This window comes from Diabrotica virgifera, chromosome 1 (genome assembly GCF_917563875.1).
Source record: "Diabrotica virgifera virgifera chromosome 1, PGI_DIABVI_V3a".
Classification (NCBI taxonomy): domain Eukaryota; kingdom Metazoa; phylum Arthropoda; class Insecta; order Coleoptera; family Chrysomelidae; genus Diabrotica; species Diabrotica virgifera.
The window spans coordinates 60960201-60976143 of NC_065443.1; the positions used below are offsets into that span (position 1 = coordinate 60960201).

General features: G+C 32.7%; 1 protein-coding gene across 2 annotated transcripts in view; it reads left to right on the forward strand.

Moving 5' to 3' along the window:
* Positions 1–9499, forward strand: part of LOC114335022 (nucleoside diphosphate phosphatase ENTPD5) — a 63455-nt gene extending 53956 nt beyond the window's left edge. For both annotated transcript variants that reach the window (XM_050656699.1, XM_050656705.1), the window contains exons 8-11: positions 822–1049; positions 6426–6482; positions 7048–7154; positions 9287–9499. In XM_050656699.1, coding sequence (XP_050512656.1) covers positions 822–1049; positions 6426–6482; positions 7048–7154; positions 9287–9373 — 479 coding nt within the window. In that variant the 3' untranslated portion in view covers positions 9374–9499. The remainder of the gene's footprint in view (positions 1–821; positions 1050–6425; positions 6483–7047; positions 7155–9286) is intronic.
* The last annotated feature ends 6444 nt before the right edge of the window (positions 9500–15943 follow it).

The following is a 15943-nucleotide window of genomic DNA, read 5'->3' on the forward strand; positions in this document are numbered from 1 at the left end:
TCGAGGAAACCAAGGCTTAAGACACTGGAGTCTCCCACCGGCAGCAAAGCATACAGACGAGCCACTTTGAGTGTCTGGCTGATTTTAGTGGCTCAACAATGCTTTGATGCAATTGAACACCGGTGGCGGACACCAGTATCTTAGTCTGAAAGGGTACTTAGAATTATTGTCGAGCAAAACTGTTTACGTTATGTATCTTTCTATTTTTAAAGTTTTGTTAACTGTTAATTTTTATTATTAATTTAGTATTGTTTCAGTTCAAACACATAATAGCGTCTATTTTCTTTGTTTTTAAAAATATCAGGGAAATTCAAAAAACAAAATATTCACAAAACATAAGACTACAACACGATTTTTATGTATATCCGCCATTATATTTTGTATTCTGTACAGGGTGTCTTAAACTTAACATAAGAGAAACATTTTTTCTTCCACTCGGTATTAGCTCAAAAAAAACCTTTCAGTAAATATTTGCCCAACAATGTAAATACCAAGGAAAAGTCTAAAGTAATAAAAAAAGAGCGGAATCCGGTCATCTGTTCACGAGAAAATCAACTTTTAAAATGAGCATAATTTTTGCTGGTTCAAAACTTTTGCGGTTGAGTTTATAAAATAGAAATATAAACCAGAATAAAAGAAGGTATGGATGTACATATATAGAAAAAGAAGATATTATTACAGAAGAATTGTTGCAATTATTATCATACAGTAAAAAGTGTTTGACAAACTGGGTTTCTACTATTTCCGGTTTGGTTCATATCTGATTTGTTATCAAATACGTATTACATTAACTACACACTGTATAACTGTTTCTCTTTCAGGTAAGAAATATTTCGTTTCCGGTCTACAAGAGAACTATCCTACTTCAAAAGTCAGGGGTACCAATACTCAAATCGGTGAAACAGTTCCTATTGTTAGTTTTCAGGATTGTTCAAAGCTAATTACGGAGTATGTTAAGAGCAAAGCTAGCCCTCCACACGAATTGCCTCTAAAAACTATTTTTGCATTTAGTTACTACTTTGATAGAGCCACAGAAGCCGGACTGATAGGTAAGTATTGTTAAAAATAATTTATTTTAAGTTTATTTATTACTATTAAGTATATAACTATAATATATATAATATAACTATATATAAGTATAACAAAAGGCGAACGTCGCCTTTTGCTTTATTATAATTATTACTGTTTGTCTAGTTTGTATTTTTTTTTGAAAAAAAGCAATAAAGTCATCCAGATAAAGTCATTATTATTATTATTATTATTATTATACTTTAAGTTTCCGTTTCTTAATTGTGAAAGATATTTCTTTTTGTTTTCCCATTCGGCGCAATACCTGTACGTTGTAGCCGGTCGTCCAGGATATTCTGAGGATACGTTCCCACATTTCGAATGCGTAGATTTTTCATTATTGTTTCCGTTAATGTGCAGGCATCTGCGCCATACAGTAAGATTGGAAATACATAGCATTTTCTGTCTATCTATCTATCTATCTATCTATCTATCTATCTATTAGCCTTGCGACATCCAATATTGGACATAGGCCTCCCCTTCGCTCCTTCATCTTTCTCTATCCTGAGCCATGTGCATCCATTTTGAGCCAGCTCGGTGTTTTAGGTCATCTACCCATCTCATATGTGGTCTCCCTCTCTTTCGTTTATATGTCCATGGTCTCCACTCTGTAATAATTTTATTCCATCTTTCGTATTTTTGTCTAATCGCATGACCGGCGAATTTCCATTTTAGTTTAGCTGTTTGACGAGTAGCATCTTTAACTTTTGTGATATTTCTTACCCAGGAATTCCTTTTTCTATCTGACAGTCTTACGTTGATCATTTGTCTTTCCATTGCTCTTTGTGTTTTCGCAATTCTGTCCATATTCGCTTTTGTGAACGTCCATGCTTGACATCCATATGTAAGGACCGGAAGAATACATTGGTCGTAGATTTTCGTTTTTAGATTTTGAGGGTATTTTTTATTCTTCAATATGAAGCTCAGCTTACCAAACGAGGCCCACGCTAACTTCGTTCGTCTCTTTATTTCTGCTATTTGGTTGTCTCTATTCAATTTTATTATTTGTCCCAAGTATATGTATTCATTCACTTCCTCTATTTGGTTTAGTTTAACTACGATTCTTAACTCATCTTCTTGATTTGTTATCACTTTTGTTTTGCTGTAATTCATATTTAAGCATAGCAATTTAGCAGGTGTATTTTATATGTATTTATTTCTCATGTTGTTAAATATTGCCCTGAGCTTTTCAACTTTAAATCATATTTCAGTTGTTTGATCACATTTCAAGTTGCGACTATTCCAATTATTATGTATACTTTACCTTTTTAAAGTGGGTCTGTTATTATCCATGCTTAGGGGCGTGTTAATTAAGTGTTTCCTATTTTTAAATTGAAATAAAACTAAGCATGTGAGATGTCATCGAAATTTTTTATTCATTTAGAAGGCCTCTCAATGCCATTATGTATGGAATATAACATCGTACAAAATGTCAGTCGCGTTTTCTCAGGGTGGCGCGCATCGGAAATTTTCAATTATCCACGACTTTGGCGCATAAATCAGGCTGAATTTGACTGATAGAACGCGTTATGTTGACTTGAGGGCTGTTGTGGTTTTTGGCTCAATCACTTAGACCTGCGACTTAAGAAAACCCCATGACAAAGAGTCTAATGACCTCAAATCGCTCGTAGTACATTTCACGGTTTTTGCTCGAATTTTTAAAGAACCGCTTAAATTGACATGAAATTTGGCATACGCATAGCTTACAAGTCGAAGAAAAAAAGTGATATTGTGCCGATGTGTGCTTTTGCCCTGGGGGTGAAAAAATATATGTCCAAAATAAGTCCAGAAATGGATAAACTGACTAATTCTAAGTAACTTTTGTTCAATAGAGCTCTTTCGCCAAGTCAACACTTTTCGAGTTATTTGCGAGTGCATATGTTCATTTTTCAACAAAGTAACTAGATTTTTAGACGGTTTTTCGCAAATAACTCAAAAACTAAGTATTTTGTCGAAAAAAACGTTCTTAGATAAAATATAGCCTGTAAAAAGGTAAAAAAAAATGGTGTAGGCGTTAGGTCTCTGGGCCTCGCAGAACCAGTTATAGCCAATGAAAAATAGATTCATATTCACCAAATTTCAAATAGAATATTTAGAACTGAAATATCCAAAAAATTAAGCACTTTTTGGGGAAAATCCATTATAACTTTCTTAAAGTGTTTAGAAAAAGCTTTATTCCTGTTTTTATAAAGTTTCTAGCATTAAATTTAAGCAAGTTGCGCTCAAAATAAAATTGGTCCCTTTTGTTTTGGCAAAAAATTGGGAAGACCACCCCCTAATTAGCAACTTAAATAAAATTAATCGTTACCGCTCCACAAATTATTATACTTATGTTGTGGTTACATATATGATCTGTAAGTTTCATCGAATCAAAGTGGTTATTTTTGAAAAAATTTGGTTTTAAAGTAAAATTTTTAAAAATTTTAATTTTGAAAGATATGCTTTTTTTTCAAAATAACTTAAAAATTGTTAGAGATACCAAAAATCTCGAAAAACAAAAAAGTCAGCATTGCTTTTCTGAATATCATGTATTTTTTTGTTTTTCTATTACACAAAAATTGATTAAGATTTGGTGTTTCTAAATTTGCATACATTCGTGATCAGTGACTCGTTCAAACCCTTTTATCTAAAAAGTCCTTTCAAAAATAAGGACTTTGAACAGATGAAACTTACAGATCATATAATATAAACAATACATACACGAGTCAAGAAACTTGTGAAGTCGTAACGATTAAGTTCATTTGAGATACTAATTAGGGAGTGATTTTCCCGATTTTTTTACCAAAAAAAAAGGGACTAACTTTATTTTGAGCGTAACTTGTTTACTTTTGATGCTAGAAATTTTTTTTGTAAAACAAAAATGAAGCTTTTTTTAAACACTTTAAATAAGTTGTAATGAGTTTTCCCCGAAATGTGCTTCATTTTTGGTTATTTCACGTTAAAGTATTCCATTTGGAATGTGACGAATATGAACCTATTTTTAATTACCTATAACTCTGCTTCTACTAGGTATAGAGACATGATATATACACCACTTTTTAAAATTTTGTACAGGCTATATTTTTGCTAAGAATGTTTTTTCGACAAAATGCTTACTATTTGAATTATTTGCGAAAAACCGTCTAAAAGCGTGGTTATTTTGTTGAAAAAATGAACATATTCACTGGCAAATAACTCGAAAAGTATTGACTTATTGAAAAAACTCTATAGAGCAAAAGTTACTTAAAATTAGTCAGTTTATCCATTTCCGGACTTACTTTGGACGAATATTTTTTCACCCCCAAGAGGGGGTGAAAACCACCCCCGGGGCAAAAGCACATATCGGCACAATATCACTTTTTTTCTTTAACTTGTTAGCTATGTGTATGCCAAATTTCATGTCAATCCAAGCGGTTCTTTAAAATGTAGAGGTTTTGCAATATTTTGCCGTTAAAGAACGTACTATCGAACAGAACGTCCAATACGACACTTAGCGCCGTAAAGAACAAAAGAAGTTGGTAATCATCGACATATAGCGCTCGCCGTTAACGGTGATGGTCTAGTAGGCAACGTCGTTCTTAAAGAAATATGGACTGATGACGCTGCCAGCCTAAAATCCACAGCCTATAGTGACTTTTTTGGGTTGAATTGGACCCTCCTGAATCTCATCTGGATTGGTATCATCTCAAATTCTACAATCCTGTTTATTGACGTACCCATTCATCCAAAAATGAATAATGAATCAAAACATGGCCACTACCTATAAGATCGAGGCTAAGTAAGTCACCTGTCAAATTGATATTACGTATTACCTCCAAAGATATTATACACATAGATTTGGCCAGCTCTGAAAAATCGCGTAACGCGGAGCAGTTCGGGTCGGTGGTCTATCTATGTCTCTACGGGCGCTTAGCTTTCTCTCTCTAGCATATGATGGATGCCGCCTCTGTGTCACTCTCGTTCCGTTACTCCCACCTCTTGGTAGATACGCTCACACTCGCACGACAGACAAAGATAGCTAGACCACCGTACTTGATATTTGACGTTACACCCCGATGCATTGAGTGGCATATCCAAAAGTGCGAAAAAAGTTGCCGAGCTATGAAACCAGGTGTCGCTTTTCCGAACTTGCATAAAAAAACTGGAAAAAGGAATAGACGATAGTCAGTTTCAGCTCAGAAACGGACTAGGGACCAGTTAGGTGTTATTTGCTTTAAATGTGGTAGCTCAAAGATTCATGGATATGAATGTGGATGAACATGGGTGATACGTTGATTTTGAAAAAGTATTTGACAAAGTAAGACATGAAAAATTAGTCCAAATTCTGAAGACAATAAGGGCTTACAAATAATAACACTTTAACGCTTTACTGGACTCTAAGAGCACATGTTGTAACAGATAATGAACCTAGTCCAGAAATTGAAATCAGGAGAGGTGTCAGGCAGGGATATATTATGTCTCCATTACTATTTAATGTATATAATGCAGCCATTTTTGAGGAAGCATTACTATCTCAAAGTAATACATAAGCTACGCAGATGACACCGTGATTATGGCAAGCTCTGCTGAACAACTTCAATTACTACTAAACAGAACAAACAGTTTCTGTGAAGAACATGGACTAAAAATGAATATAAAAAGACCAAATACATGATAATAACTAAGAAATCAAATATACAAACAAGCATATATTTGGGAAATGTATCGATAGAAAGGGTTGATGAATACAAATACCTATGAACCTGTATTTCAGACAATAACGACAATAAACAACAGAAATAAAGGCCAGAATAGAAATTGCAAGAAATGCGTTTGCAAGAATGAAAAAAATTCTCTGCAGTAAAGACGTTAGATTAGAATTGAGAGCAAGATCTTTGAGATGCTACATGTTTTCGATACTGCAATATGGACTTCAAAGCTGGACATTGAACAAGAACACATAAATAAGCTAGTCATATGAAATGTGGTGTTACAGAAGGATGCTTAGAATAGCATGGACATAGAAGAAAACGAAGTATTGCGAGAACTGAGCAAAGAATAGGAAACAAACAATAAAAATAAGAAAGTTACAATATCTGATAAACGTAATGAGGGAACAGCGATATGATATAAGAGGGATAATATAGGGAAATATAAGAGGAGGAAGGAGTATAGGAAGGAGAGTCATGGTTGAAGAATTTAAGGGACTGGTTTAAATACAGTTCTATAGAACCCTTCAGAGCAATGGTAGATAGAGTAAAGATAGTGATGATGATATCCAACCTCCGATTGGAAGACGGCAGGAAAAGAAGAAGATATCTATTTTTATATCTAATTTGTTTTCATTGATAAATATAAAAAATATTAATAATTTTTTTAATAAATAATACATTTTTCAGATGAAGCAACTGGTGGCAATATACTAATAAAAGATTTCAAAGGAGCAGCTGAAAAAGGTAATCTCTGTTATATTATTTAAATATTTAAAAAAAAACTTACAGAGAAGTAAAAACTTAGGTCGTATAATGGTATATTGTTTTATTAAAAACTTTACAAAATCATCCAAATGGATTACAAAATTCCAGAACGTTTTCGATCTTATCAGATCATCATCAGTGAAACATTATATTTTGTAGTTGAAACTAGCCTACTATTTTGTGTATAAAACTTTACCGTTATATGGTTTTCAATTAATAATTAAATTAATTGTAAATAAACCATATCAACTATGCTGAACGATACTCCATGCGTAATATTTACAATGTATTAGAAATAAATGACTCCAATGAGTCTTATGATTTGATAATTCACTAAAGATTGAATTATTTAAATCATTAGACCATTTCCTTTTAATTGTCGATGTATCAATTAAAGTAATGTACATTTTTTTTATTATCTAGTCATGGAAACTGCGGAATCACTAATAATATGTTAAAAAATAAGTTATGAGTGGTTCATAAAGCAGTAATTGCATTAAATTTATTACATTATAATTGATTACATACGTTATTTGATTTACAGCTTGTCATGAGGCCAATGCAGAACAACCGTTTATGTGCCTCGATCTAACGTTTATCTGGTCACTTCTGGAGCACGGATTTGGTTTAAAACCCGAAACTAAAATATTTGTAAGTATAAAAGACTTGTTAATTGATTAGTTACATTTTTTACACTCGTTTCCACTACATTGGTATTATATTTCTAATTTTATTCTTCATTTTCTTTTTTATAGGCATGAAACTGTTTTTTCAATGTGGCTTCAGTAAGTTGTCGCTCCATTGGTTTTGTGGTCTTCCCACTGATCGTCTTCCTATTGGGGGACCGTCTATCGCCGTCCTTACTACTCTATTTGTTGTCATTCGGCTTTTATGTGGTCATTCCATTCTACTCTTCTGCTTCTTACCCAGTTATTAATACTCTCCACCTTCCATCTCCTTCGTAAATCTGTGCGTCTAGTTCTGTCCCACAGTGTCTGACCATCGATTTTTCGAGAGGTGTTAATCTCCGCTGTTTCGAGCAATATTTTTGTTCTCTCTGTGTCAGGTCGTGTTTCTGCAGCGTACGTCATTATTGGTCTGATGACTGTTTGGAAAATTCTGCCTTTCATTTTTATTTCTCCATATTGTGTCATTCAGGCAACCTGCAGCTCTGTTTGCTCTATTTACTAAATCTTCCACTTCTGTTTCGAGCTGTCTGTAGCTAGATAGTGTTATGTCGACATATTTAGGACACTTTCGGTTTTTCAATAGAGCTGGGGGCAATTTTCAGCATCGTAACATCCTAGATCTTTTATCTTTAGTAAAGTTTATAAAAAGTGTACAAATGTATTTCTGTAATTTTTTTTATAACTAGTGTAATTTACTGCACAGTTAAATGTGTTCACAAAAGACGTTAACAGTTAACAAAATGTTAACAGTATCAATGTAAAATCAGCTTGTTCTGTTGATTAGTACACATTAAATTTTGCCGTTAGTTGGGTGCGTACTGTATTGTAACGTATACCTAGTGCATTTCATGTCTAATAGATGATATTGTATGCAAATACAAAGTTTATAGTAATGGAAAAGACTAAGTTTTCAATCTAATGGTATATAAAACAACATAATGATGTTCTACATCCCACCAGACTGAAAACAATGGGAACCTTCTCTGGTTACACTTCCGAGGCTTCTACAATTTGCAAGCCATAACGGCTGCTGAGACTGAGGAAGATGAGTGAATTTTACAATTTATAATTCACGTCCCATCTGCTCAGCGCGGTAAAATTCCAACGAAAATGGTTCACTTCGTACTCCAATCAGAGTAAACATGTAAATCAAAAATGAATAACCATTTTCAATTTCGTTGCAAAACGAAAATACAGCCGCACCATATTCTAGTCCAATCAGAGAGTGCAGCAAGCACCTCTACCGGTTTCGAAACTTATTAGTCTCTCATCAGGAGGCACATATGCTGCTCTCTCTGATCCATCCAAAACAAACCCCGGCGTGTAGTCACGGATTGCATCGCACGGATTATCCGTGACTACACGACGGGGTTTGTTTTGGTTGGCTCAGAGAGAGCAGCATATGTGCCTCCTGATGAGAGACTAATAAGTTTCGAAACCGGTAGAGGTGCTTGCTGCACTCTCTGCTCTGATTGGACTAAAATATGCTGCGGCTGTATTTTCGTTTTGCAACGAAACTGAAAATGGTTATTCATTTTTTATTTACATGTTTACTCTGATTGGAGTACGAAGGGAACCATTCTCGTTGGAACTTTACCGCACTGAGCAGATGGGACGTGAATTATAAATTGTAAAATTCGCTCATCTTCCTTAGTCTCAGCATCCGTTATGGCTTGCAAATTGTAGAAGCCTCGGAGGTGTAACCAGAGAAGGTTCCCATTGTTTTTAGCCTGGTGGGATGTAGAGTAACATTATATTGTTTTATATGCCATTAAATGGAAAACTTAGTCTTTTGCTAGCAGTTGCCGCTAGGGCATCTATGGCATTTCGTTCGTTGCAATCCGTGACTGCACGCCGGGGTTTGTTTTGGTTGGATCAGAGAGAGCAGCATATGTGCCTCCTGACGAAAGACTAATAAGTTTCAAATCCGGTAGAGGTGCTTGCTGCACTCTCTGATTGGACTAGAATATGGCGCGGCTGTATTTTCGTTTTGCAACGAAATTGAAAATGGTTATTCATTTTTGATTTATAGTAATGGTTCAACAACAATGGCTTCCTTGTTTGTCAAGTGATTAATATTCTGTATTTTTTTAGTTGCACAAAAAGATCAACGGACACGAAATATCATGGGCACTAGGTGCTGCTTACGAAGTTCTTAGAGGAAAACAAACAGTCCGATAGAAGGAAATGGTGTAGAGTTAACGTACAACGATTAATAGCACTGTATATTTAGTATCAATTTTTTATAAGATCAAGAACTTTTTCAATTACGAAACAACATAATAAAAACGGTTAGGTTGAGTGTTATATTGGAATATTTGATAAATAGTGTATAGGATTGATTACTTCATTTAATAAGAGTTTTTAGATGCATGTAATATTTTCGCTGAAGAGAAACTTTCGGTTTTGGACTGATTCATTGTTTCCTTCTACTCTCAATCTCACACGGAGGCATATTCTATCGAACTCCTAAGTAAAAACTCCAATTAATACAAGGTTTATTCCAACTGCCACTTTTGTTCGGTTTTAAAACGATCACGAAACTGTTTGGCATCGATTTTATGCGCATGCTTTGACTTGGAATCGTTCGCTTACGGTACGGTGGCTGTGGCGAAGGTGAGACGTTCTGGAACGGATTTTGACACTATCCTCAGTACTGGTTATTTGTTTGAAGGTTCTGGCCATTTCATTAAAATAGGCCAAAAAATAAATAAAGAACAACAATTGGTTTCTTGTCATTTGTTTTTTGCCACTTTGTCTCCTCTTTCTGTATTTTAACAAAAAATATAAATAAAAATGATTAGATTTATATGTACGGTATAACCTCCGTTAACCGAAACCTTTTTAATCGAACCACCGTTTAACCGAAACGACCGACAGTTTCAATAATTTCGTTAATAAAAAGTAAATTTTTATCGAAAAATGGAAACAATTCGATGTTAATTTGTCAACAGACTAAAGAACGCAATTAAATATACAACAACAACACATTACGAAATCACCTTATAGTATTTTTTAATACCAACTTTGACCAAGAATACTATGTAACTTGATACAAGAAGAATACAAAAAATAATGTTATTTTTAACCGAAATTCTTGTTATCCGAAACGGCCTTCCCCCCAATTATTTCGGTTAAGGGAGGTTTTACTGTATATAAAATATAAATAATGCAAACTTAGTACATTAGAAATCAAAAATTCCAAAGTACTGAGACTAAAAATACCCCAATATTTAAATGATAATAAAACAGAACAAAGAAATTCCATATACATAAAAACCAAATACACCTGTCAAATTAGAATTGTGTGATTTATTATAATGAACGATTGGCCAGGAATGAGAAATACTTAAAAAAACAAACAACAAATTAAAAGAAGAATCAGTCAAATTGAAGCAAAAATAATCTAATAATTGAAAAAAAGTTAATAGTTTAATAATAATAAAATGTTCACAATAAATAATATAAAAGTGCGGCTGAACGCCCTTAACTTCACTTTGAATAATTTGAAATAAAAATAAAACGACCACCTGAACCTGAACTAAAATGAGAATTTTTGGAGGTACTGCATAATGCGCAGGTCAGTCCAAACGGTAATAGCTTTTGACCAGGTACTGAGATGACGATTCAGAAACCGTACGTCGGACGATCCCAAGTTGAGTTGGAACGACAAAGGGACGGTACAATGAACGGTCCATTTTCAGTTGGAACGCATTTTATCTATTGCGCAGAAGCGTTACCGTACATTGTACGGTTCTCGACGAGTTGGAACAAACGTACAATGACATACCATTTCTTTAAGTTCGAAACCATACAATGTGGTAGGGCCAGGAGGAATGGATGGTTCAAAAAAGTTACTTTCATAAGAAAGTAGTGACTTTTCCCCAATGATCATCGTTCTGTGAAAATAATTTAGTGATATTTTGTAATATAATTATCTACTAAGAACTACTTAACTTTAGGTTTATAATAGTATATTGTTAGTATAATATAAGAGGTGGGCAATTTTTGTTAATTATCATTTTGACTACATGTCATCAACTAACGTTTGAAGTTTAAAATAAACTGCTCGTCAAAAGTTAGGGATATAGAAAATTCTGCTGATTTTCGTAGTTGATTTTTCGCGAACGGACGGATTCCGCTTTTTTTTATTGTAGCCTTTTCTTTAGTATTTACACAGTTGTGCAAAGGTTTACTCAAACTTATTTTTTGTACTTATACCCGGTGGAAGAAAAAAATATGTTTTTCTTGTGTTAAGTTTGAGACACCCTGTAGGGAGAACGAGGTGCAAATGCGAGTATACATCAGAATAATATTGTAGTCTTATGTTTTGTGAACATGCTGTTGTTTGAATGTCCCTGATATCTTTAGAAATAAAAAATATAGACGGTTTTGTAATTTAACATGTGTTTTAACCGAAACAAAAGTTTGAGACACCTTGTAGGGAGAAAAAGGCACAAAGGTGAGTATACCCCGATATTATGTTGTAGTCTCATATTTTTTGAATATTTTGTTTTTTTAATTTCTCTGATATCTTTAATAACAAAGAAACTATACGGTATTACTCTTTAATATGTTTTTCTATGTTTCACATGTGTGATGTGACGCATGTCGTCAGTTAAAACACATATTAAAGAGTAATATCGTCTAGTTTCTTTGTTATTAAAGATATCAGAGAAATTAAAAAAATAAAATATTCACAAAATATGAGACTACAACAAAATATCGAGGTATACTCACCTTTGTGCCTTTTTCTCCTTACAAGGTGTCTCAAACTTTTGTTTCGGTTAAAACACATGTTAAATTACAAAACCGTCTATTTTTTATTTCTAAAGATATCAGAGACATTCAAAAAGCAAAATGTTCACAAAACATAAGACTACAATACCATTTCGATATATACTCCCATTTGTACCTCGTCCTCCCTACAGGGCGTCTCAAACTTAACATACGAAAAACATTTCTTTTCTTCCACCCGGTATAAGTATAAAAAAAGTTTGAGTGAACCTTTGCATAACTGTGTAAATACTAAAGAAAAGTCTAAAATAATAAAAAAAATAGCGGAATCCGTTAATCTGTTCACGAAAAAATCTACTATAAAAATTCAGCAGAATTTTCTATATCCCTAACTTTTGACGAGCAGTTTATACATGTTCCAAAATTATCCTAGGAAATGAACTAGTTACATATACATACGGATTCTTATTCACTTCTACAGTTCTATGGTTGTTGATTTCAATATCGGCTCAGCCAATTTCAAAACTGCTGCCGGCCGTTTTTTGTCCACCTCTGGTGTAATATATTTATGGTGTTTTTTTCTTATTAAACTATATTTTCCATCAATCAGTCAGTATTGTATTAACGTTTATTCTTACAGTATAGTAGAAACTGAAATCGGTCAGAATGCGCATCAAAGTGGAGGTATAAATGTTTGGAATAAATGTTCAAGAAATTCGAGTAGCCAATCATTGTAAATTAGTCATTTTAGAACTTACACTAAACATTTCTGGACCTCGGAGGTAAAATACACTATGTCATTTCGAACAACTGTGTTTAGCCTGTGTTTGCAACAAAATTTAGAGCACTTAGGATGTTAATAAAAATCTGATATGTTCCATAATTATAGATGAAAGACTGATAAGTTTGTACACACTTGAATGAATAAAGGAAATGAAAATGTAGTATGCCAAAGTGTGTAAATAATTTATTTCTTTAGCTGAGCGCTTTCGACATAAACGTCATCATCGGAGCTAATGCTAAAATAAAAAAAGAGATCTTGTAAGAAAAAGAAGTACAAAACTCTTTTTTTTTTACGTACGTCAAATAGTAAAAAGTACCGCCACAATTGAGATGTAATCATGTGCATCTTATGAATATAAATGTAATTTTTGATTGTAAATGCTAATTTCTTTGTCCTACGTACAACACCAAACGTAAAAAACAGAAAAAAACAGCCACATACACGTTGCACAAAAACATAAAAACTTTTTTCGTGGTATGGGTGCAGGCGTCACCCATCCATTCTTGGCCTAGTAGAGACAGCTATCTGACAAAGTCGGATATTCAAATCTGCTTTTATCTGTTCTGCGTTGACGTTTGACAGCTGACATTAAAATATGAATATTTTTAACATATTGAAAGGAAAATCTTAGCATCATATAGGCACATCTTAGCATTTAATAAAATCATTTAATATTTCTACTATAAACATTAGGGATTCAACTTAATAAAATATCCATACACTCAGTCAAGGTCATGTCAATGACTTACATAATTGACAAAAAGATGATAAATAACAACAATCTAATATTATCTCAATCTATAATTTCAATAATCTAATATCTTCTGGAATATTTAATTTGAGAACTCACAATTAAAATTGATCTTTCTCATTATTTTCTGTTTTTATTTTTTAATCTAACACGGTGTGTATGCATGTTGGGCCAATTAGTCTTAAAATCAATCATGTTATCAATTATTTTATTAGTTGATTAGTACAAACATCTAAGGTACATTTCCTTATCAATTTCATTGTAAATTTTCAATTTTCCTTTCAATATGTTAAAAATATTCATATTTTAATGTCAGCTGTCAAACGTCAACGCAGAGCAGATAAAAGCAGATTTGAATATCCGACTTTGTCAGTCAGCTGTCTCTACTAGGCCAAGAATGGATGGGTGATGCCACACCCATACCATGAAAAAAGTTTTTATGTTTTTGTGCTACGTGTATGTTGCCGTTTTTTCTGTTTTTTACTATTTGGTGTTGTACGGAGGACAAAGAAGTTAGCATTTGCAATCAAAAATCACATTTATATTCATAAGATGCACATGATTACACCTCAATTGTGGCGGTACTTTTTACTATTTGACGTAAGTAAAAAAAGAGTTTTGTACTTCTTTTTCTTACAAGATCTCTTTTTTTATTTTAGCATTAGCTCCGATGATGACGTTTATGTCGAAAGCGCTCATCTAAAGAAATAAATTATTTACACACTTTGACATACTACATTTTTATTTCCTTTATTCCATAATTGGTTGAAAGACAATATGACCATATTTTAATGATAATATATAACCAATTTGTATAATCCAACTAATAAAAGAAGTGGATTAAAGGAACTTGTTACAGTTAATAATAAATAATTGCACGATAATTATTAAGCAAGAGAAATTAAACTTCTTTTCTACTTTTAAGGAAAAAAAAGCAAGTAACCGAATTCAAAATTATTTTTCACATCATATTTGAAACATTATTTGGTTAAAACATCTCATTTTTGTTGGTAAAAAAATATATTAATTTGTCTTGACTAAATTACGGTTCTGTTGATATCCGAGAACACTTGGTATTCACACAATGTTGCCAAACTGAATTTTGTTACATTCGGTTTAAATTTTCTAGTCGATTTCCGAGCCTACTATACACTCCATGGATATATCGCCCATCGAAACTCTATGCAGTGATTCATGGGCAATTGTACTTACCTGTCTTATAAAGATATGCTCTTAGAATTATCCATTACTCATTGCAAATGATTAATTTTATCATTAAATCTAAATCTTTAAAGAGACTAGCCGATAAGTGCATATTAATACGTTAAAACTATTTCACGATAAAAAATATGCAAAAGAAATTGATATCCGTTTCTATATCTTTTTGTAAGTACAGCTGGTTCCAAAAAAAACTGATACGACTCTTAAGCGTATTTTGTAGAAAATTGAGCAGTGCACTTTCTTCTTCTTCTTCTTTTTGTTTTTGGTCTCGCTGCAAGGCAATTACCAGCACGATTTATAGGGGATCTTGATGTAGTCTGGCTCTAAGCCATATCAAAATCGCTGACTATGTTCTTGTAAAAAGCTTTGGATGAGGTGTGATATAATGAATATGAGTTTAATTATATTTAATTTATTATATTTTGAAGGATAAATACTTATTATTTACATACTGTCACTGTTACTGCCAAATCTTAAAATTGGTCAGATAACTTCAACCTCAAAAAATGACTGTTTGTTTGTTTATTTTATTATTTGTCTGTCATAATAAATATAATATAATGTCAGATCAATCATACACTGCTCAAAATGATCAAATCTTACTAAGAGTCGTATCAGTTTTTTTAGGAACCAGCTGTACATATATTAGAGAAGAAAGTTAAAAAAGTTCATTTTGCACAATGTATTTGAAATATTATTTGATAAAAATTCTCGATATCGATTATTGATGAGCGATATATAGTTGTGGGTAACATTCTCTTGACATTCCTATATCAAATAACTTTCTAGCAAATATATGAAGTTATTAATCTCAATTAATACTTTTGTTTACTGTGTGATTTCTATAAATAATTTTAAGGATAAAATTCCAATATGACACTACATTTGGCCAATAAAAACTTATTTCTGTTTGAGCTGTGAAAATTTAATACTCAAATAAATAGACTTATCAAGGAAGGGGAAACGAAGATAAAATAGAAACAAAAAGAAATTTTATAAACAGTAAGATTTTAAAGTAAGGTGACTAAATAGTTCGGAACAACATGTATATTTGAGTATGTCAGTCTCCTATAATAAATAAAATCATTAAGGGGCTATCCTAGTGTAAAAGTACGAAATTCATATACTTTTTTGGTAAAATAAAAAGTACTATACCAATTGTTTTTAAAATTTGCATGAATATTAATTGTAAAAAGAAGTAGTACATGCAAAACAATTTTCATAAAAAAAGAATGTGTGTATACTTTGTACGCACGTA